The 22,646-nt window shown below is 41.6% G+C and overlaps 3 protein-coding genes across 3 annotated transcripts in view; all 3 read left to right on the forward strand.

The window, feature by feature from the left end:
* LOC141336798 (uncharacterized) overlaps positions 1-22,646 on the forward strand; it is a 131,947-nt gene that overhangs the window by 21,225 nt on the left and 88,076 nt on the right. The gene's annotated exons all lie outside the window — the stretch shown is intronic.
* Positions 81-3,177, forward strand: LOC141342327 (nuclear body protein SP140-like protein). Its single transcript, XM_073846760.1, is given in 13 exon segments — positions 81-84; positions 129-186; positions 188-260; positions 482-538; positions 643-676; positions 755-967; positions 1,055-1,194; positions 1,279-1,347; positions 1,608-1,735; positions 1,826-1,934; positions 2,464-2,538; positions 2,711-2,854; positions 3,088-3,177. Coding segments are annotated over 13 exon segments (1,194 nt in total).
* On the forward strand, positions 3,284-7,132 carry LOC141342337 (NACHT, LRR and PYD domains-containing protein 1b allele 3-like). The gene is made up of 8 exons (XM_073846772.1): positions 3,284-3,289; positions 3,508-3,581; positions 3,735-3,952; positions 4,094-4,350; positions 5,565-5,681; positions 6,048-6,195; positions 6,729-6,767; positions 6,858-7,132. Exons 1-8 carry the CDS (start codon positions 3,284-3,286, stop codon positions 7,130-7,132), a joined length of 1,134 nt encoding a protein of 377 aa, XP_073702873.1.

The raw sequence follows: 22,646 nt of genomic DNA on the forward strand, positions 1-22,646 counted from the left end.
ATCGGGACAAACTGAGCGGAGGTTCAACAGAGTTTTTGCTATAATTTTATTAATTTTATTACAGTATTTGTTATATTTTTATGGGTGGATTGTTTGGACTGAATGCATCTTATCCTTGTCTCCTGTAGGGGAAGAGTGTATTTTGTCCAAGGGACGCTGGTTCACCCCAGCTGATTTGAGAAGTTTGGGGGAAGGAAAGGTGCAAAAACTGGAAATCCAGCATCCGCTGCAGAAACACACCACTTAAGAAACTCATAGAAGTAAATAATGCAAACACACACCTAGCACCTTTTCATGTTTGAAAAAATATTTGATTGTAAAACTCTAGCAACTTATAGCTTATAGCAGGAATGTGCTTCTAATTCAAAGCAAAAGTACAGCACATATTTTTGCATCAGCCCTTTAAGTTTACAACATGTAAATATGTAAACAACAGACCTCTCATATACATGTGTGATTACTTCCTTTCTCATTTTTTCAGGAGGGCCATCTTCAGTGTCCACTGTTGGAGAGAAGAAAGAGAACATGTGTCCAAAATGTACTTTGTCTCAATGTGAAATATCAAGTTCAGCTTTTTCCTCTGTTTTCCATTTGACATTCATTAAGTAAATTTGTTCCTTCCTGCAGAACATGACTGAGAAGTTTCCTGTCAGTTCATCTGAGAGCTCCAGTGAACGTGAGTAACCATCATCCTCGCTCATTCATATTCTCTCTGCTGTCTGTCTGAATGCAGTAATGTGTTTTATTTCTCAAGACTCAGAAACAAGCTCTGGTTCAGTGGAGGAAAGTGATTCTGAAGATTTCCAGGAACAGGGAGGGAAAGGAGGAGGAACAGTGTTTAAAGGGAGAGTCGAGGAAGAGGAGGAGGAAGAAGACATGGCAGATCTGTCAGTTTTCCAGGCTCCCTCTTTACCAGTCACCTGTGTTTCACTTACTGGGACTCTCTACAAATACAGGTTTGCGTCAGGTATGCTATTGCACTGATTTGTGTAGAACTTAGTTTGTTTTGTCTGTGTCAAAGGATTGAGTGGGAAGTGTTTCTTTTATGTTGCAGGGAGTCGTGGGAAGTGTATACGTACTGAGGAAAGATGGTTCACTCCGGAGGAATTTGTAAAGCAGGAACCGACTCTCACTGGTGGACACTGGAAGAAAGATATACTGTGCCATGGAAAAACACTCAACTTTTTACACCAAGTAAAAAATTAAAGATAGATACAAACATCATGAGTATTTATTTTTTATTTGTTTGTTTATTTATTGTTTGTATGTAATTTCTAGAAAAAGGTCCTGCGCATCCATTCCCTTCTGTGTGAATGTGGAAAATGCAGTACTCAAGAGGAAGATGTGGTGAGAAACATCTCTACCTCTACCAATCCCTTTTTAATGGTTATGAAAATAATGTCAGAATTAGGAAAAATAAATCTTGGACTTACAATTAGCTTCATTTTCTTGATGCAAAATATGTTTTTTCACTTCTGTGGTGTAAATGACTAAAATATGACTGACATGTTTCGCTTAGATTCCAATACATCAAAACAAGTTTGTAAGTGTAATGCATTTGATCTTATTTCTGATTAATAAAATGTTGTGTCATGTCCTCTGACTAGATGGACCAGAACAATGATGACGAGTGTTACGTGTGTCACTCTGAGGGAGATCTTGCATGTTGTGATGAGTGTCCACGAGCTTTTCATTCACCCTGTCACATACCAGCTGTAGATGGAGACTCACCTGGGTAAGAAAACATAAAACATATAGAAAACTAATAAATCAGCAAGTGTGTATGTTGGGCATTCCTCTTATACATGTGTGTGTTTGCTTGTAGGGAATGGATTTGTACTTTTTGCGTGTTAAGAACCAGTCAACAATGGCGTGTCTCCACTAACATGTCTGAACAAGAGGCTTTCGATGCCCCAGTTTCGCAATACATATTGGTAAACACACACACACACACACACACTGGTTTACAGGTTTTATGGGGACATTCCATAGGCGTAATGGTTTTTATACTGTACAAACCGTATTTTCTATCGCCCTAACCCTACCCTACACCTAAACCTAGCCCTCACAGGAGATTGTGCAAACTTTTACTTCCTCAAAAAAACTCATTGTGCATGATTTATAAGCCTGTTTCCTCATGGGGACCTGAGAAATGTCCCCACAAGGTCAAAATTTACTGGTATTCCTATCCTTGTGGGGACATTTGGTCCCCACAACGTGATGAATACCAGGTACACACACACACACACACACACACACACACACACACACACACACACACACACACACACACACACACACACACACACACAAATTCAGCACCTTAATATAGAAGATAAACACATTTTGTAACAGCCTTCAATGCTTTAAAGTACTGCCTACATAGGCTGCTCAGCAGGTTTAGAAACAGAATAATTATTTATGGGCCTAATTGTGGATATGTGTGTTGTTTGTCATCTTTAGCACTGCCACTACCTCCTGTTGTGTGTGTACAGAGAGGACAGCCAGAGGGTGTTTGTTGAGGATCCACGCAAAACGGTGAGATTGTCTTTTATTTTTCTTGCTGTCTTTTACATGTCACCCAACTTCAGAATTGTACTCTTTTTGTGTCTTAGTTTAATTTAAAATAGTTTATAAATAGAATTAAAATGATGAAAAATATGACTTGAAATGTGTAATGCATTAAAACCAAAAATAAAATGACTTTCAGATTCGTAGATACTCTGAGTTCATAACTCAGCCGATGTGGCTGGACAGAATAAAGCAGAAGTTGGAAAGTGGTGCGTATCGGACCGTAGAAGCGTTTGTCTCTGACTTTCAGCTCATTTTCAGCAACTGCAGCACGTTCAATAGGGTAAGATTCACTGAAACGTGTTAAATAAATCACAAAAAAACCAAACAAATCAAGAGCATGTTAAAATGAAGTTGTTTTGTAATGTCTTATATGTGGACATACTGTATATCCTGGACATTATTGATGATTATTGTTGAGATTAATAACTAAATTAAGAGGACATTTGGTTTTTGACAGATTTAAAAAAAAAAAATTTTTTTGTTTTTGGTATTTTGTTCTCTTGCTCTTTAAAGGACAATTGTGTGATCAACCGAATGGGTGCCAGGCTGAAGGAAAAGTTTGAGGAAGAGTTCCAGAAAATCTTCAGTATCAGTATCCAATAACAGCTTTTGCTAGACTTTCATATCATATAATATTTTGAATATTTATTAAATCTCAGTAAATGAGTGAAATCCACATATGAATGCAGCATTTATATGCGGATGTGCAATGATAGTGATAACCATAACAATAGGCATAATAGACATAATTTCAGAAGCACACTTCTGATTTGATTCTGGAACCAGGCCTGTCTGTATCTGGAGAAGTACGTGAAATTATAACTTTATATATTTCTTACACCAGTTTTTACTCTTCTGTGCTTTATTGTGTGATAATTTTCATCCCTGTTTGAAAACTTTTAAGTGCCAGTGTTTTGTTTTTCTTTACCTCAGTCCTCAGAAAATACAGAAGTTTTCACACCTAAAATACTTCAGGGAAATAAGGACAAACACAAAAATGTATACAGGTATTGAACACTTTTTTTTATTATTGTGTTAACTTCAGTCATCAAATGCAATAGGTTTATTTTACTAAAACCCTGATCCACACTCTGTATTGTCACATAATAAAAGATGCAAGCCATTATTATTTATTAATACGAAAATGCTCTGTCCTCCAGGTTTGAGTGTCCATATGCTGGTCAGTTTCGGTGCAGTCTGACCAGCCTTGTGTTTGTGATGAAGGGTAAAGGAGAGGTGTCTTATAAAACTGTCTCATGGGATCCTCGTCTGTTAGATGGTTTGGGTGAGATGAGTCCTGCAGGACCCTTGTATGACATTGACTGTTTTGATGGGTCAATCTCAGGACTGCACCTTCCACACTGTGAAATATTCTCTGGTATGGTCATTTCTATATGCTAAATGGGTTTAAATGATCAGCTTTGTTGGAAAATTTACATATTAATTAAGTGTAAGTATTAAGTATTATATACCATCTGTGTATTAAATAATAAAATATAATTTTGCATGTGTTTTACAGAGAAAGACATGGATTGTTTAGCTGTAGCACATTTCACTGATGGTAACGTAGCAATAATGAATCCACTGAAAGTGACTAAAGCTCATGTGATGATTGACATCAAAGATCTCTCCATCTTTGGCCTCATAAAAAGGATTATCTTCCCTCCTTCCCCTGTCATTGCCCAAGTACTTGTCTTTCAGCGACCAGTAACTAAGAGACAGAAAGAAAACGTACTGGATGTCCATTTGCTCCCGTCAAATGTTCCACTGTCAGAGGTATTCATTTTTTTTTTTTTTGTTTAAATGATAATATAATACTGAATACTTCAATATAAATTCAATATACCACACAACCAGAAGTTCAAAGACAGTATTTTAAAGATGGAGACGTGATTTTAACTCTAAAGAATAGGGTCAATATTGCCATGATTAGGAGCAGTGGGAGCAATTACGGTGACCTGGAAACGGATTTGAATATATGTGGGATTATTAGCAGAAATCATACCATGTGTCATATACTAGCAGGGACTGCATGCTTGAAAATAATATTTCACGCCTTCGAATGCATTTATTATTTGTAGTGCGATAGGCATCTAATAGAAGCAATAAGCTTGGGTACTTTTAATATAAAACAAAGTCTCGGCTATCAAATTCTGTCAGATTTATAGTGAAATGCAGAGACTCTGTCTTACAAAAATGTGGTTTTCATCCTCTTTAATGTGGCATGACAGATGGTTGTATTTACCTCAGTTTAAATGGAATGTGAATCAATCTTCTTTTAGATTGCAATGAGACATTCATTTAATTTAATTACACTGTTTTTTATGCCTTCTGATGTTGAATTTCATGAAGATGATTACTCACTAAAAGCTCATGTTTTCATGCCATTTGAAGTCTTGTTTTGGCATAACAGTGGTTATATCTAAGTGTGTGAGTTGTTTACTTACTTTTTTTAAATTAGAGTTCCCATTAATGCCATTATATTGTTAATTTAGACTGATTCATGAACGTGGAACACGAGAGGCGGAATTTGTCACATGAACTAATCACAGTCGATCATAGCCAGTCATATCCGATCATAACGCGACACACGTGACTTTCCCTCATTCATTCTCAATTACCCCCCAACAAACTCACAGCATGCTTTAGGGGATCTGTTAAAACTCAATGGGCTCAAAGGAGGCAAGATAAACGTAGACACCAGCTGTAACTTTACCTGCTGGTGTCGCTGTTGGACAATGTTTCTTAAAAAAAAACAAGTGACTTTGTAATGTTATATTTTGTAATATTGGCATTGTTTTTTTTGTACTACCTCCCTTTACTCTTCGTAGGGAACGCCCCTGCCTAAAAGTGTTTAAAAATAAGGTCTGTTTAGTAATTATTTAAGGAGCCATCATCTCATTATGTTGGAAGGAACCATTTTTGTTACCTATAGGCTTTGGCTGGCCTTCACAGCCTCTTCCTCGTCCTAACCCCAACCTCTTCTTAAGGTCAAGGACCAGCATGTGGAGAATATACATATTAAAACCAGTTCAAAGTGTCATCTCACCCCGGGAACATATTACCATCTGTGTTGTCAACCAAAGAAATATAGGGTGCAGCCAGAGGTAACATCCTATTCAATTTAAACATTATTAATTATATTTAGATGTAGAAATCTCTACAATATATTACAGTATATAAAGAGTTAGTTCACCCAAAAATCACAATTAAGGAGAAAATTCAGTAAAAGTAATAAATACATGAATAAATAAAGGCAATACCGCACCAAATCAACATTGGGTCGAGTAAATAATTACTCAATTTTAATTTTTGGGTGAACTATCTCTTTAATGTAACTAACATGTCTCTGAAGTATATATTTTTTTCTTCTCAACATAATTTCCTGATTGATTTCGAGTTATTTTAGCACAAAGATTAGCGCAGGTATTTTTTTCTGCCCAAGAATCACCTTAGTCTTGTTCTTTTTTCAGACTGAGGTATTTGAGTTTAATTTTGGTCCAAACTATCATCCCACATTTGAAGTGTTTGTGAATGTCAGAAAACAGAAGGTCAAGCTAAGTCTTATGGACAACACTAAAGGAAGGGAAGTGTGGCCTCCCCGACGAATCCTTCTCACAGGTAATGATCGACACAAATAAGTGTTGCTAGCAGTGCTGGAATTTATCATGGATATGAAATTGGGTATAATTATAACACCAGTTATGAAATAAAAAACATAAATAATGTAAGATTTAAAGGAAAGAAAGAAATTATGTTTTTTGAGGAAATCATTTAAAAAAGAAGTCCCTGAAGCAATTGATAAGAACATTTTTGAAGAAATAGTACAGCACCTTAAATCGTCAACCTGCTACCTTGACACACTTCCCACATATTTTATTAAAAGTTTACTTAACTGTTTAGAAGCAGATCTCTTCCACTTTTATTTGACATACAGTTGATAAATGTTTTTCTCCAAATGATGATTTTTACATTTTGACTTGAACTCAATATTATATTGCGATCTATGATGTACTTTATTATTATTAGTGTTGACATGTTACTAATGGTTCTAAATTAAAATATATTTAAAGGTGGATGGATTGTCCTGTTGATCAGTTCCTAATTGGATAAGGTTTTTATGACTGATTTTTCTATTTTGTTACTAACATCAGGCCAAGAGGTAGATCGTCCAGCTCACAGACGGCTCACAGGTATGAACTCAGTTGCAGTAGTTGATCATTTTTTCTGTTACACACAAAACTTTCTAAAAAAGTTTAATCTTTTTTGTTTGTTTTAATCAGAATCTGAATTTGTGGACAACAACAGACATCTCCTCATTCAGAGAGTTTCATCAGTGATGGAGATTGCTGATGGTCTGAGGGCCAAAGACATGATTACTCATGAAATGAACAGTGAAGTTCAAGCGATAGAACCACACCAAAAGAAAATGAGACTCTTGTTTAAAGCTCTTGACTCTGGAGGAGCTTCTGTAAAAGTAGAATTCTACAGATTGCTGAAGAAGAAGGAACCTAAACTAGTAAATGATCTGATTTCTGAATCCAGTAGACCACAGTAATGCTGAAAAAACAGCATTAACTTTAGTCAGTTTGAGACATAAACGGCAGTTACAGCTTCTTGATATGTATATAAGAGAGATCCAGGTGCTTATTTTATGAATTTACTAGATTTACAAATTATATTTATGTCATGAATCCCACAAGTTTGTGTCAAACCTTTTGATCACATTCTTCAGCATAATCTGAAATTGAGCCAAATAGCATCTTGTGACCATTTGTACAATGTCAACATGTATATGTCTGCTGATTTTGCCTACTTAATGTGACTGAAATGAAGAATCTAATATTTCATTTATGCATTGCATTAATGTTTGTTTTCCAAAGTTCTTAAACTGTATATCTAGATTTACATTTTAGGTTTAATTTGAATCCCTACAGGTGCTCATTGTATACGTGAATGTACAGTTATATGCTTATGGTTTACTCTGACTGGATTAGTTTAATATGAGGTATGTATGATGCTGTTACTGTATGACAAAATGAGTCACTATGAGAGATGTTTTCATTTAATAATACTATGGAAAAATAACCACATGCATGTGGTTGCATGTTAGGGCTGAGTGATATGATATCCTGGTAATGAAATAAAATATGAATCGATTAAACTTTTTAAAAATCATTTTATAGGACTTCCGGTATCATCATGCCCGAGTCGGACGCTTAAGAACACTGCTCAGCCCGAATTTTAGTTTAATTGGCCTGTTGGCCAGCGGAATTAAATGAGATGGTTAAATTTAATTGGCCAACCCAGGGATTTCGATACCTGGGCATCATAATTACTCCGGACACCTCTCAATTGTATAAGGCTAATTAAGTAAAATTGGTTGATCAGATTCAAGTAGATTTGGAAAAATGGGAAATTCTACCACTTTCCTTTTTTGGGAGGATTGAAACAGAATGAATATTCTTCCCAGATTGTTATATCTATTTCTGTCTCTCCCTATTTGGATTCCAACGACCACTTTCAAAAAAATACAAAAGATGATATCAGTTTTTATTTGGCAACGGAATAAGCCCAGAATAAAATTCTCACAATTGACTAGTAGTAAAGCACATGGAGGTCTTAACCTCCCTAATTTGAAATTGTATTATTGGGCAGCACAATTAAATGGGGCAGTTGAGTGGTTAAGAAATAATAAAGAAACAAATTGGTTGTCTTTGGAGCAAAGTTCATGCAATGGGGTATCGCTTCGGGCTTTGTTGTTTTGTTCTAAACAAACCTGGAATAAGCAGAAAATTAGTAATATCTGGATGAGGTGCACCCATAGGGTTTTGTGTGGGATAAGAAAAAAGATAAACGCCCCCCAATCTATCTCCAGAGAAATGAAGATTACAGAAATATTAGACTTTTTACCAGGAAAGTTAGATCTAGGATTTAAAGAATGGGAAGCTAAAGATCTCATTTTTATAGATGATATGTTTGAAGGGGAGTTTCTGAAGTCAAATATACAGTTACAAGATAAATATGGTTTAGTTTCAAAAGACTTTTACAAATTCCTACAATTAAGAAGTTATTTAATGTCTCATAAAGAATGGTCACTGATAAAGGCAACCTACTGACCTAGAAGCTTTCTTTATTAATGCAAGCAAGGAGTTAAAATGTGATAAAATAGTGTCACAGTTGTACAAGTGTCTGCAGCCATTTATGTCGGGGAGTACTCTTGAAGTAAAGGAGAAGTGGGAACTGGAGATGAATACAATTATTGAGGATAACACCTGGAAACAAGTATGTGAAGATGGACATAAGTTAACCAGAGGTCCATTATGGAAAGAATTTAATTGGAAAGTGACCATTAGATTTTTCAAAACTCCTGTTAGTATTTCGAAATTTGATAAGAATAAAACAAATTTATGTTGGAGGGGATGTGGACAAATTGGGGACCACACACATATTTTTTGGGATTGCCCTAAATTGAAATCTTATTGGGAGGAAATCCGGGAGGAATTGTCTAACATTTTGCAAACATACATAATATGGGATCCGCTGATCTTCATCTTCGGAGTGCTCCCTCCAAATATATTGAATGAAGAAAAAAAGTATCTTCTAAGAGTACTTGTATTAGTGACAAAGAAGATGATGACCATATCTTGGTATAAACCGCTGCCGCCTACTGTTAGTAAATGGAAGGAAAAACTTTTAGAGGTGTATACAATGGAAAAAATTACAGCTATGCTTAATTTAAATACTACTCTATTAAAAAAAAGGTGGATCCCTTTGATTAACTACTTGAAATTAACATTGTAAGGCAGTATTGGTGTATAAAGGTACAGAGAGGTATTATTACTATTATTACTACTCTCACTCTTTCCGCTGTGGAGGATTTCGATTTAAGATGTATAGGACAATAGTTTGCCGAATTGTGACCCTGGACCACAAAACCAGTCTTAGGTCGCTGGGGTATATTTGTAGCAATAGCCAAAAATACATTGTATGGGTCAAAATTATTGATTTTTCTTTTATGCCAAAAATCATTAGGAAATTAAGTAAAGATCATGTTCCATTAAGATTTTTTGTAAAATTCCTACTATAAATATATCAAAATGTAATTTTTGATTAGTAATATGCATTGTTAAGAACTGAATTTGGAGAACTTTAAAGGTGATTTTCTCAGTATTTAGATTTTTTGCACCCTCAGATTCCAGATTTTCAAATAGACGTATCTCGGCCAAATATTGTCCTATCCTAACAAACCATATATCAATAGAAAGCTTATTTATTGAGCTTTCATATGATGTATACATCTCAGTTTTGTAAAATTTAACCTTATGACTGGTTTTGTGGTCCAGGGTCACAATTGTTCTCTGTTTACTGTTCTGCTTTATTTGATTTTATTCTAATTTTTTATTTTATTTTTTTATTATATCAATATTTGGTACAAATGTGGAAAGCTTTGAATGTAACATTTATATGGAGATGTAATAATATATATTGTAAAGCTTACAACATAAATAAACGTACTGGTTCAAAAAAAAAAAATCATTTTATAGATTTTCATAGATAGGCCTGTCGGAATAAGCAAATATATCTGTGCAGTTAAAGCCTAGTCTCGCTTAGCCAGACCTTCAGACAAATGGCAGAAGGTCTGGGAACCTTGGCCGCTTTGAATGGCCAAGGACTGCCCAAGAGGCCATATGATTGACAGGTAAAGAAACCAATCACATTACGTTTTGTGCCATGTCATGCTTTAGGGGCGTTAAAATGTCCCCACAGTAACAGACCGGTGTGTAGAATTCTTGGACTTATTTTAAAGAGTCTGCATCAACTACATTAAATAGAATCGCTTTATTTAAAGTTAATAAAATACCCTACTTACTGGAGTTCAACATTAATTGAGCCGCAGCCACACACGTGACTCGTGTGTGTAGAGCAGGCAGTGGGCCAAACCACTGTGAGGAATGAGAGGGGGAACTCAACTTTTTTAAAAGCTGATAATAATCGAAACTGACCATCCAGCAGACTGTTTCTGAGCATGCATAGCTTTGGGTACAGCTGCAGGATATGATCTTCAAACACACAGCGCCAAAACTGTCGAATGTCCTGAGGTCTAGCTTTCTCCAGCCAGTCCAGAACCTCACGGAAGCCCTTCTCCTTTTGCTCACAAGTATGCATCTTTTTCACATTCTACAGACAAAAACCGAGAGGAAGACATAAAGTAAGATGGTAGTTTCTATGGTACAATGACGAACAATATGGTATCGCCATAGTACAAGCCCCAAAATATGGGATTTATATAGTTAAATGCAAATGCAAAAAAATATTATCATGATACCACCATTCCACACCGAAAATATGAGGGTATTACCATATTATATGCTCCAAAATATTATGTTACTATGGCTGAACGTCCGAAAATAGTATTATTATGGTACCCTGTTCCAAAAAAAAAAAACACACACAAAAAAAAACATGGTATTGCCATAGTGGTACATGCCCCCAAAATATGTAATTACTAAAACCAGGGTATTGTGGAGCCTTTTGTGTAGCGTGAGTTACTATATAAGGCTTACTGCAGTAAAATGCATGGGGTGGATGAGAGAGAGGATGTGTAAAGGCCTTCCGGTTGAATAAAAACAGCAACTCTTTATTTGTTTTCATATCTAATGGGTCCATTTTGTCCCTGACTCTATAGTGCGATCTACAGTGCGACATGTAATCATTTTAGTTATTGTACAGCATGTAGGTTAATACAACGCAACAGATGCAGTTCTGTTTCAAATACATTGTTAAAAAGCAATGTTATGTGGGACGTTTCTGCTATCCAGTGACTTTCTGTCTCTATGATATGCTTACTCATATTTTCTCTAAAATGATAAGATAATGATGATAATATAAGAAATGGTTATATATTTAGGTATTCTTCATCACTTAAACTGAGATTATAGACAATAAAAATACAGCTTTGTATTTTACACACCTTTTTATTGAAATATGCAATCAATTTTATCATGTTCACAGTGCAAAGTAATCAACTTCAACAAGAAATATAAACCATGCAATTATAAAAACCTCAAAATGTTTTTCAATTATGTTATATGTTAATATATCTAGTCCCCAAGTCATCTTTCACACTGTTAGTATGTACTTTCTTGCTTTTCAAATGCTTTCACCCTCACTCCTACCTTTTTTAGTTTTTGAAATGTTATCCTGCTTGTCACACTCTTAAAGTTCCACCCAGGTTAACAGTCTGTAATAGATCCACACTATATTAGAATAGCTATATTAAGAATATTTGTCTGGTAAAAAAAAATTTAAAAACATACCTGACATAGTTATAAAAGTTCTGTTTATTTGTAGAAGGTTAGTGAGCTAAATGTTGATCACTTAAAAAGCTATGACCAACTTAGATTTTTTTTTTTTTTTTGCATGTTTGTCACACTTTTATGTTTCAGATCATCAAACAAATTTAAATATTAATCAAAGATAACACAAGTAAACACAACATGCAGTTTTTGAATGAAGTTTTTTATTATGAAGGGAAAACTAAATCCAAACCCACATGGCCCTGTATGAAAGTGTTTGCTCCCTAAACTTAATAACTGGTTGGGCCACCCTTAGCAGCAACAACTGCAATCAAGCGTTTGCAATAATTTGCAATGAGTCTGTTACAGCGCTGTGCGGGAATTTTGGCCCACTCATCTTGGCAGAATTGTTCTGTTGTAATTCAGCCACATTGAAGGGTTTTCGAGCATCAATCGCCTTTTTAAGGTCATGCCACAGCATCTCAATAGGATTCAAGTCGGAACTTTGACTAGGCCACTCCATAGTCTTCATTTTGTTTTTCTTCAGCCATTTAGAGGTGGATTTGCTGGTGTGTTTTGGATCATTGTCCTGCTGCAGAACCCAAGTTCGATTCAGCTTGAGGTCACAAACAGATGGCCGGACATTGTCCTTCAGGATTTTTTGGTAGACAGCAGAATTCATGGTTCCATTTATCACAGCAATTCTTCCAGGTCCAGAAGCAGCAAAACAGCCCCAGACCATCACACTACCACCACCAGATTTTACTGTTGGTATGATGCTCTTTTTCTGAAATGCTGTGTTACTTTTACACCAGATGTAATGAGACACACATCTTCCAAAAATCCAATCTTTTGTCTTATCAGTCCACAGAGTATTTTCCCAAAAGTCTTGGGGATCATCAAGATGTTTTCTGGCAAAAACTGAGACGAGCCTTTATGTTCTTTTTGCTCAGCAGTGGTTTTCGTCTTGGAGCTCTGCCATGCAGGCCATTTTTGCCCAGTCTCTTTCTTATAGTGGAGTCATGAACACTGACCTTAACTGAGGCAAGAAAGGCCTGCAGTTCTTTAGTCTTTTGTGACCTCTTGGATGAGTCGTCACTGCACTCTTGGGGTAATTTTGGTTGGCCGGCCACTCCTGTGAAGGTTCACCACTGTTCCATGTTTTGGCCATTTGTGGATAATGGCTCTCATTGTGGTTCGCTGGAGTCCCAAAGCTTTAGAAACGGCTTTATAACCTTTTCCAGACTGATAGATCTCAATTACTTTCTTTCTCATTTGTTCCTGAATTTCTTTGGATCTCAACATGACGTGTAGCTTTCTAGGATCTTTTGGTCTACTTCACTTTGTCAGGCAGGTCCTATTTAAGTGATTTCTTGATTGCGAACAGATGTGGCAGTAATCAGGCCTGGGTGTGGCTAGAGAAACTGAACTTTGGTGTGTTAAACCACAGTTATGTTTTAACAGCGGGTGGGGGGAGCGAACACTTTTTCACACAGGGCCATGTGGGTTTGCATTTTTTCCCCCTTCATTTAAAAACTGCATGTTGTGTTTACTTGTGTTATCTTTGATTAATATTTAAATTAGTTTGATGATCTGAAACATTAAAGTGTGACAAACATGCAAAAAAATAAAAAATCATTAAGGGGGCCAACACTTTTTCACAGCACTGTATATAGGCCTAATATATCTGTAAAATATACAGTCACATGGCCCACTATGCCATTTTATCGGAAAGTTTCTATACAAAACCTCCAGTATTTTTGGACAGTCCTCTGGGATGCCATGAGTTCCATCAAAAAGACTTATGACATACAACATTACTTGCCCATCTCTCTTCATAGAACCCAAAATGGCTGTTTTGGAGAATAACAAAATAAAATATTATAAAAAATGAAGCAGTGTGTTGAGATAGTTTACTCACTCTCATGTTGTTCCAAATCTGCAAGACTTCTTTCTTCTAACACAAAAGAAGTTTTGAAGAACTCTCTGAAAAAGAGCTCAATACTTTCTTTAATGGCTGACATTACCTTAGAAACTAACTCACACAGGAAACAATAACACATATCAACATGAATACATCTGTCTCCACATCCTACATCTCCTTCTTCTTTGTCCCTGTCTTAAATCACCCGATTTAACTCAGAATAGTTATATAGAAAATGTTAATTTAAGAAATAGATTTTCTTCGAATAGCTAGTTCATGGAAAGACTCACACATAATATTAGTGCAGATATCACTTGGTTTAATATCTAAAACAATGACATGACAAGACAACATGTCAATCAGTATCTAAAGACAGACCTGACAGATGCATGTGGGATCAATAATAAGCACCTTCTGTAATTATGCTATTTTGGTTTGGTATTTGTTTTGGTATTACATGCATTTATTACTCACAGTCAGGGTCGGGTTTGACAGGTTTGTTTTATTTTTTCTTATCTCTTACTTTTACTTTGTTAAGAAATAGACTAAAATACACAGATGACAACCATTGGTATTCTGTAGTATTTTTGTTATATTTCCCAGGAAAAAAACAGGTATAATACAGGCTGCAGTTGCCACATAAAATGTTCTTGCATTAGGCCTACGTAATTCATGAATTGACCAAAACAAACAAAAAACAATGTTTTTATAGCCTATATCCTGTGTGGTATCAAAATATCACATTTTCACAGTCAACACTGAATTGGTTATATGAGCTGCTCTCTTTGCTGCCACACATTTACAAAATGTGTTTTTAACTATAAATGTCACATGATTTAATGACTGAGACTTATTTGACATAGCCTACTTTATGTATTACAAGAGGACAATGAATGACGAATCAATTTGACATACATATCATAGAACATGCAATGTGTGTTTTTAGTGTGTCAATGTACATGTGATGAGATCCATTTCCTCATGCTCCCATTAAAAGAAAAAAAAAAAAACCTGTACTTCATTTAATGATGAACTGTTTATTCATCTGCTAAAAATTTAAAAGAAAAATATAAAAAAATACTTTTTTTAATTGTATGTGGTTATTTTTTCACAGTATTATAAAATGAAAACTTTCATAGCGACTCATATTGTCATACAGTAACAGCAACATACCTCATATTAAACAAGTCCATAAGCATATTACTTAATTCAACATACAACAAGCACCAAATATAAGGTTCCCTTTCGGGAACTCCACACTGCGTCATCAACGCTTTGGGGAATGCCATTGGCGAACCCGCCTCTGAATCAGTCTGTAGCCAATAGAACGACGGGAGTGACGTCACCGGCGCGGTGACGTCAGCGACCAGGAAGTATATAAGCACGTGCGTTTCAAACCGGCTTCAGCTTTTGTCATTCAGCGAAGCGCTCTATGTTGGTCTGTCTGTCTGGTTTTTCATTGCTGTTTTTTGTGCCAGTTTGCACAGCTTTTGTTTGAGCAATGTCTGCCAAAAGGGGAAAGAAATTAGATATTTCTAAGGCGGTTCAGCAGCCACACAGAATGTGTGTTCCTCCTTGCCAGCGATTCATCGTTGGTGGGGACACACACAGGATGTGTGTGTTCTGCTTGGGAGCGGAGCATGCTCAGTCAGCCCTTGAGGGGGTTGGCTGTCCGCAGTGTGAACGTCTTCCACTGCGGGTGCTTCGTTCCCGGAGGGCTCTCTTCGAGGAGGGAGCCTTCACCAGCGTTCCTCGCGGGTCTGGCCCCGCTTCCACCGAGGCGGAGCGGCAGCTGCACTCGTGGGGTTCGCAGCTCGATCTGTTGGAGGGTATGGAGACGGGTGATCCCCTATCTCCTTCCTCACCCAGCAGATCGGTTGATCTCCTCCTGGATGCGGAAGCCCGCACTGCGGTTTCTTCCCCCCGGGAGGAGGTCTCAACACTTCTCTTATCTTCCTCCGAGGAGGTTGATGTAGAGAGTGTTGATCTTCCTCAACCGCCTGTGAAATCCCCCCAATTTGAGGAGCTCCTGGAGGTGGTAACTCGTGCGGTAGCCAGACTCAATATCAGCTGGCCCGCCGAGCAATCTCATGAGCCGCCAGAAAGCAAATTAGACGAACGCTTTCTGCGGACACGCAAGCCATCTCCAGGGCGGAGCCTTCCGTTTTTCCCTGATCTCCACAGTGAGCTGTCGAGATCATGGGAAAAACCATTCTCGGCCCGTGTTTTCACCCCCTCCTCCGGTTACTACGGTAACGTGGGAGGGGTCGAGGAGCACGGGTACAAGATGATGCCAGCAGTTGAACAGACGCTCGCGAGCTATCTGTCTCCTGCGGCGGCATCATCATTGAAGGCTCCGACCTTGCCCACCAAGCCTCTTAAATTAACTTCCAGCTTGTTGGGCAAGGGGTACGCGGCAGCGGGTCAGGCTGGGTCATGTCTGCACACTATGTCTGTGTTGCAGGCATACCAAGCCGACCTGCTTAAGGATTTAGACGAAGGCAGGGAGGTTAATGTGTCTGAATTACGGCGTACAGCAGATCTCGCTCTCCGCGCCACTAAGGAGACCGCCCGTGCTATTGGGCGGTCTATGGCAGCCCTTGTGGTCGCGGAGAGGCACCTCTGGTTGTCCCTGTCCGACATGAAGGAGAAGGACAGGGCCCTCCTGCTGGACGCCCCAATTCAGTCTCCTGGCCTGTTTGGCGACTCGGTCGATGCGGTCGTCAGCAGGTACCAGGAGGCTCGCAGACAAACTGCAGCTTTTCAGCAGTACCTCCCTCGCCGTGTCTTTTCCTCTGGGGCTGCTGGACGGGAGCAGCCCCAGCCGCGTACCAGCTCCTCACGCCGCGAGGCGCAGAAAGCGAGCGTTGCTACCCGCACCCCTCCCAGACCAAGGGGACGGGGTAAGCAGCGCTCCAAGTCGGGGGCCTCCAAGACTAGGCCCGACCTGAGGGTCGTGCTTCAGTCTAAGAGGTCCTCGGCTAAGCGGCCCTGACTGTTGTGGCTCAGGGCCGTTGAGGGCAGCCCCTCTCGGGGGGAAATGGGGTTCACCACATCATATGGTGCCCATTTCTCCTCGGGGCCCTCAGGAGACCAGTCAGCTAACCCTGCCAGTGTTTCAGGGCGCGACAGTCTCGCACAAACCTCTGCTGGTGGTCCCGCCCGGCAACGTAGCGGACCCAGTAAGTTTGTCACCCCCACGGGGGTCCTCAGAGCAGTTAATTCAGGTGTCGCCTGCCAGTCAGCTGTTACAGGCCACCGAATTAATTCCTCAAAGTTTACCAGAAACCAGCCTCGAGAGGCTGGTTCCCTTAGTACACTTTCTGGCAGCGTGGAAACTACTGCCGAATGTGTCTCCATGGGTCCTGCGTACTGTAGAAAGAGGGTATCAAATTCAGTTCGGCGCCCCGGCGCCGCCCTTCAACGGGGTATTTCCTACTACGGTAGGCCCCGAGCAGGTTCTGGTAATGGAACAAGAAGTAGATTCTCTTCTGAGGAAGGAGGCCATCGAGGTGGTCCCTTCTCAGTTCAGAGAATCCGGGTTCTACAGCCGGTACTTCATTGTTCCCAAGAAGGATGGAGGGCTGCGGCCCATCTTAGATCTCAGACAGCTGAACCGCTCAGTCAGAAAACTGAAGTTCAGTATGTTAACTGTCAAACAGGTCGTGTCTCAAATCAGGTCCGAGGACTGGTTTGTCACGATAGATCTCAAAGATGCGTACTTTCACGTCTCCATCCTTCCTCAGCACAGGAAGTTTCTCAGGTTCGCTTTCAGGGGCAAAGCTTACCAATACAGAGTTCTTCCTTTCGGCCTAGCACTCTCACCCCGAACGTTCACAAAGTGTATGGATGCTGCTCTGGCTCCTCTGCGACTCCAGGGCATCCGTATACTCAACTACATAGACGACTGGCTGATCCTAGCCAGCTCAGAACAGTTAGCAGTCCAGCATCGAGATGCTGTTCTCGCTCACATGGAAGCTTTGGGGTTGAGACTCAACACCAAGAAAAGTGTGCTGTCTCCTTTACAGAGAACCACTTATCTAGGTGTCGTATGGGATTCGACCACGATGCAGGCACGTATGTCTCCTGCTCGGATCGAGTCTATCCTTACTGCAGTAAATGCGGTCAAGCTAGGCCTGTCACTCACTGTCAAACAGTTTCAAGTACTGTTAGGTCTTATGGCAGCAGCAGCCAACGTAATACCTTTTGGCCTGCTGCACATGAGGCCGCTACAGTGGTGGCTCAAGACCAAGGGTTTTTCCCCGAGGGGAAATCCTTTCCGCAAGATCAAGGTCACGCGGCGATGCCTTCGTGCCTTGAACATGTGGAAGAAACCTTGGTTTCTGTCTCAGGGCCCGGTTCTGGGAGCACCGTGTCGCCGCGTCACGCTAGCGACGGATGCATCCCTCTCCGGGTGGGGAGCGGTCATGAGTGGCCGCTCGGCCTCCGGCCTGTGGACCAGTCAGCACCTCTCATGGCACATAAATTGCCTGGAGATGCTGGCGGTTTTCAAGGCTTTGAGGCACTTCCTCCCAGACCTGAGAAACCGCCATGTGTTGGTCCGCACCGACAACACAGCGGTGGTTTATTATATCAACCACCAAGGAGGTGTGCGGTCACGCCCCTTATGCAAGCTGGCGTCCCATATCCTCCTGTGGTCCCAGGAGAAACTCCTCTCTCTGAGTGCAGTTCACATTCCTGGACATCTCAACGTGGGGGCAGACGTCCTGTCGAGGCAGGGGCAAGTAAAGCCCGGGGAATGGATGCTTCACCCGCAGGTGGTGAAGCAGATATGGAGAGTGTTTGGCCAGGCTCAGGTGGACCTCTTTGCGACTCAAGAGACTTCGCAGTGTCCCCTCTGGTACTCTCTAGTGCCTCCAGCTCCACTTGGGCTGGACGCCATGGTACAGACGTGGCCGAGGCTCCGTCTGTACGCCTTTCCCCCGTTTGCTCTGCTCCCGGGAGTTCTAGAAAGAGTACGCCGGTACGGAGTCAGTCTACTATTAGTAGCCCCATACTGGCCGACCCGAGTATGGTTCTCGGACATCATAGCCCTCCCAGACGGCTCTCCGTGGGAGATTCCGATCAGGAGGGACCTTCTTTCTCAGGCTGGGGGCGCAATTTGCCACCCCCACCCAGAGAAGTGGAAACTATGGGTGTGGCCCCTGAGGGGGCACATCTCATAAGTGAGGGTCTCTCAACTGAGGTTGCGGAGACCATCCTTCACTCTAGAGCTCCCTCTACAAGGAAACTTTATGACCTGAAGTGGAAACTCTTCACTTCATGGTGTAGAGAGCGACACGCTGACCCAGTTCACTGCCCGGTTGGTACAGTGCTGGAGTTCCTGCAGTCTCGCTTCTCCACCGGGATAGCCCACTCCACCCTGAAGGTTTACGTGGCGGCTTTATCGGCCTTCCACGCCCCTCTTGGTGGCGTGTCAGTGGGTAAGAACCCCCTGGTCACACGGTTCCTTCGCGGTGCACTCAGGTTGAGGCCTCGGGTGAACCCTAGAATCCCCACGTGGGATCTCGCTGTGGTACTTGAAGCCCTCTGTAGGCCTCCATTCGAGCCCTTAGAGGAGATTTCAGATCGCTTCCTTACTATTAAGACGGCGCTGCTGTTGGCTCTTACTTCTCTGAGGAGAGTAGGAGACCTTCAGGCCCTTTCAGTGGCCCCTTCATACATTGACTTTGCGCCCGGTTTGGCCAAAGCATTCCTCTACCCTAGACCCGGGTACGTACCGAAGGTACCGACAGCAGTACCACAGCCAGTCACCCTGCAGGCCTTTTACCCTCCTCCATTCGTGGAGAGCGACCATCGGAAGTATAATTGTATGTGTCCAGTGCGAGCATTGGACACATACGTCCACAGAGCTGCCCTGTGGCGGAAATCAGAGCAACTGTTGGTCTGCTACGGTCCCCCTAAGAGGGGGCTCCCTGCAACCAAACCCACTATCAGTAGATGGATCGTAGATGCCATAACTACAGCTTATGAGTCCTCTGGCCTCCCATCACCGATGGGCGTCAAGGCTCACTCTACTCGAGGCATGGCGGCCTCGAAAGCTCCGATGGCAGGTGTCCCTATCCAGGACATCTGCAGTGCGGCGGGTTGGTCTACACCTTTGACCTTCGTTAGGTTCTACGAGCTAGACCTACGAGCCACTCCAGGCTCCTCTGTCCTGAGCTGACAGGAGTTATACCTCGTGAGCCTGAGGGCCGAGGTAGAAGTTCCCTCTTCGCTGGGTACCCCCCAGGCAGAGATGTAATTTCGCTCACGTCCTGGCAGTTTCCCAGGCGGAGCCCATGCCAGTGCCCTGGCCACAAGTTTCCAGGCACTACTTGTGTCCCTCTTGTCCGGGTGCGCCCCGACAAAGGACTATTGTCTCCTCGTGTGCCCGAGGGCCGAGGACGACTCCTTCCTCTCGGTCTGGTTGGTCACCAGACAGAGGCCTCCACCTCGTGTGCCCGAGGGCCGAGGTGTTCTTGCATTCCCTCTTCGCTGGGCACGTCCCAGGCAGAGATGTAATTCTACTCGCGTCCTGGCAGTTTTCCAGGCGGAGCCATTCCAGTGCTCTGGCCAGAAGTTTCCAGGCACCACTTGGGTCCCTCTTGATCCGGGTAAGCCCCGACAAAGGACCATCCTTTCTCCTCGTGTGCTCGAGGGCCGAGGAGAACCCCCTATCTGGCTGGTGACCAGACTGGGGTGTATGACCAAAATCTCGTGAGCCCGAGGGCCGAGGTTTATCCCTCTTCGCTGGGTACGTCCCAGGCAGAGATGTAATACCGCTTGCGTCCTGACAGTTTCCCAGGCGAAGCAACCTGGTGTTCTGGTACCCCCAGACACCTCTTGTCCCTCTACGTCTGGCTGGTCCCCAGACAGAGGTGGACTCCTTTCCTCGTGTGCCCGAGGGCCGAGGCGGATCAGATCCCTCTTCGCTGGGAGTTTCCCAGGCAGAGATGTAATACCGCTTGCGTCCTGGCAGTTTTCCAGGCGGAGCCAATCCAGTCCCTCCTGTGCTGGCTGTTCCCCAGACGGAGTTTTGGACTATTTCCTCGTGTGCCTGAGGGCCGAGGTTCTCATCATTCTTCCTCTTCGCTGGGTGCGTCCCAGGCAGAGATGTCATCACACTCACGTCCTGGCAGTTTTCCAGGCGGAGTTCTTCTGGTCCCTCTTTGCTGGTTTCCCCAGACTGAGCGACCACTTTCCTCGTGAGCCCGAGGGCCGAGGTATATACCATCTCCCTCTTGCTCTGGCATTTATCCCGGACAGAGGTGTAATACTTCTCCTGTCCTGGCAGTTTCCCAGGCGGAGAACCATCAGTGCCCCTCAGGTAAGTATCTTCTGGCACTGCCCTCTCGTTCTGGGCTGGTCCCCCAGACAGAGGGATATTGTCTCTCTTGTCCTGGTAACCCCAGGCAGAGAGCTCTTCCTGGCCTGATCCACCAGAAGCAACGCTTTCCTTTTTCCTTTCCCAGACAAACACCACTGGGCAGGAACTTGGAATTATGGATAGTTGGTATATCGTTCCCCAAAGCGTTGATGACGCAGTGTGGAGTTCCCGAAAGGGAACGTCCCAGGTTACGTATGTAACCCTGGTTCCCTGAGGGAACGAGACACTGCGTCTCTGACCATAATTCCCGCATTCCTGCCGCGCTTCGCTTCATTCCTGGAAGCTGAAGCCGGTTTGAAACGCACATGCTTATATACTTCCTGGTCGCTGACGTCACCGCGCCGGTGACGTCACTCCCGTCGTTCTATTGGCTACAGACTGATTCAGAGGCGGGTTCGCCAATGGCATTCCCCAAAGCGTTGATGACGCAGTGTCTCGTTCCCTCAGGGAACCAGGGTTACATACGTAACCTGGGACGATTCAAATTAACCCTAAAATGTAAATTTGGATATACAGTTTGAGAATTTTGTAAACAAACATTAAAGCATGACATAAATGAAGAAATATTTTAGATTCTGCATTTCACAGGTACATTAGATAAGCAAAATCAGCAGACAAACACATGTTGACATTGTTCAGATGGTCACAAGATGTTATTTGTCTCATTCTCAGATTATGCTGAAGAACAAAATTTTTGACACAAACTTGTGGTGTTCATGCCAAAAATATCATTTGTAAATCTTGTACTAAAATCATCAAATAAGCACCTGGATCTCTCTTATATACATATTAAGAAGCTGTAGCTGCTGTTTATGTCTCAAACTGACTGAAGTTCCTCTCTAATGTGAAGTCAGCATTACTGTGGTCTACTGGCTTCAGAATCCAGATCATCTACTAGATGAGGTTCGTTCTCCTTCAGCAATCTGTAGAATTCCGCTTTTACAGAATCTCCCCCAGAGTCAAGAGCCACCAACAACAGTCTTGTTTTGTCTGGACATGACTCTTTAGCAAGAACTTTCCTGTACATTTCACCTGTAATCATGTTTTTGGTCCTCAGACAATCAGCAATTGCCATCACTGATGAAACTCTCTGAATGAGGAGATGTCTGTTTTTGTCCACAAATTCAGATTCTGATTAAAACAAACAAAAAAAAGATTCAACTTTTTTAGAAAGTTTTGTGCGTAACAGAAAAAAATGATCAACTACTGCAACTGAGTTCATACCTGTGAGCTGTCTGTGAGCTGGGCGATCTACCTCTTGGCCTGATGTTACTAACAAAATAGAAAAATCAGTCATGAAAACCTTATCCAATTAGGAACTGATCAACAGGACAATCCAGTCACTTTTTAATATATTTTAATTAAGAACCATTAGAAACATGTCAACAGTAATAGTAATAATTACATATTTGCTTGTTTTTGAGTCTTAAGGGATAAAACACATTACTGCATTCAGACA

This window comes from Garra rufa, chromosome 1 (assembly GCF_049309525.1).
Source record: "Garra rufa chromosome 1, GarRuf1.0, whole genome shotgun sequence".
NCBI classification, from domain to species: domain Eukaryota; kingdom Metazoa; phylum Chordata; class Actinopteri; order Cypriniformes; family Cyprinidae; genus Garra; species Garra rufa.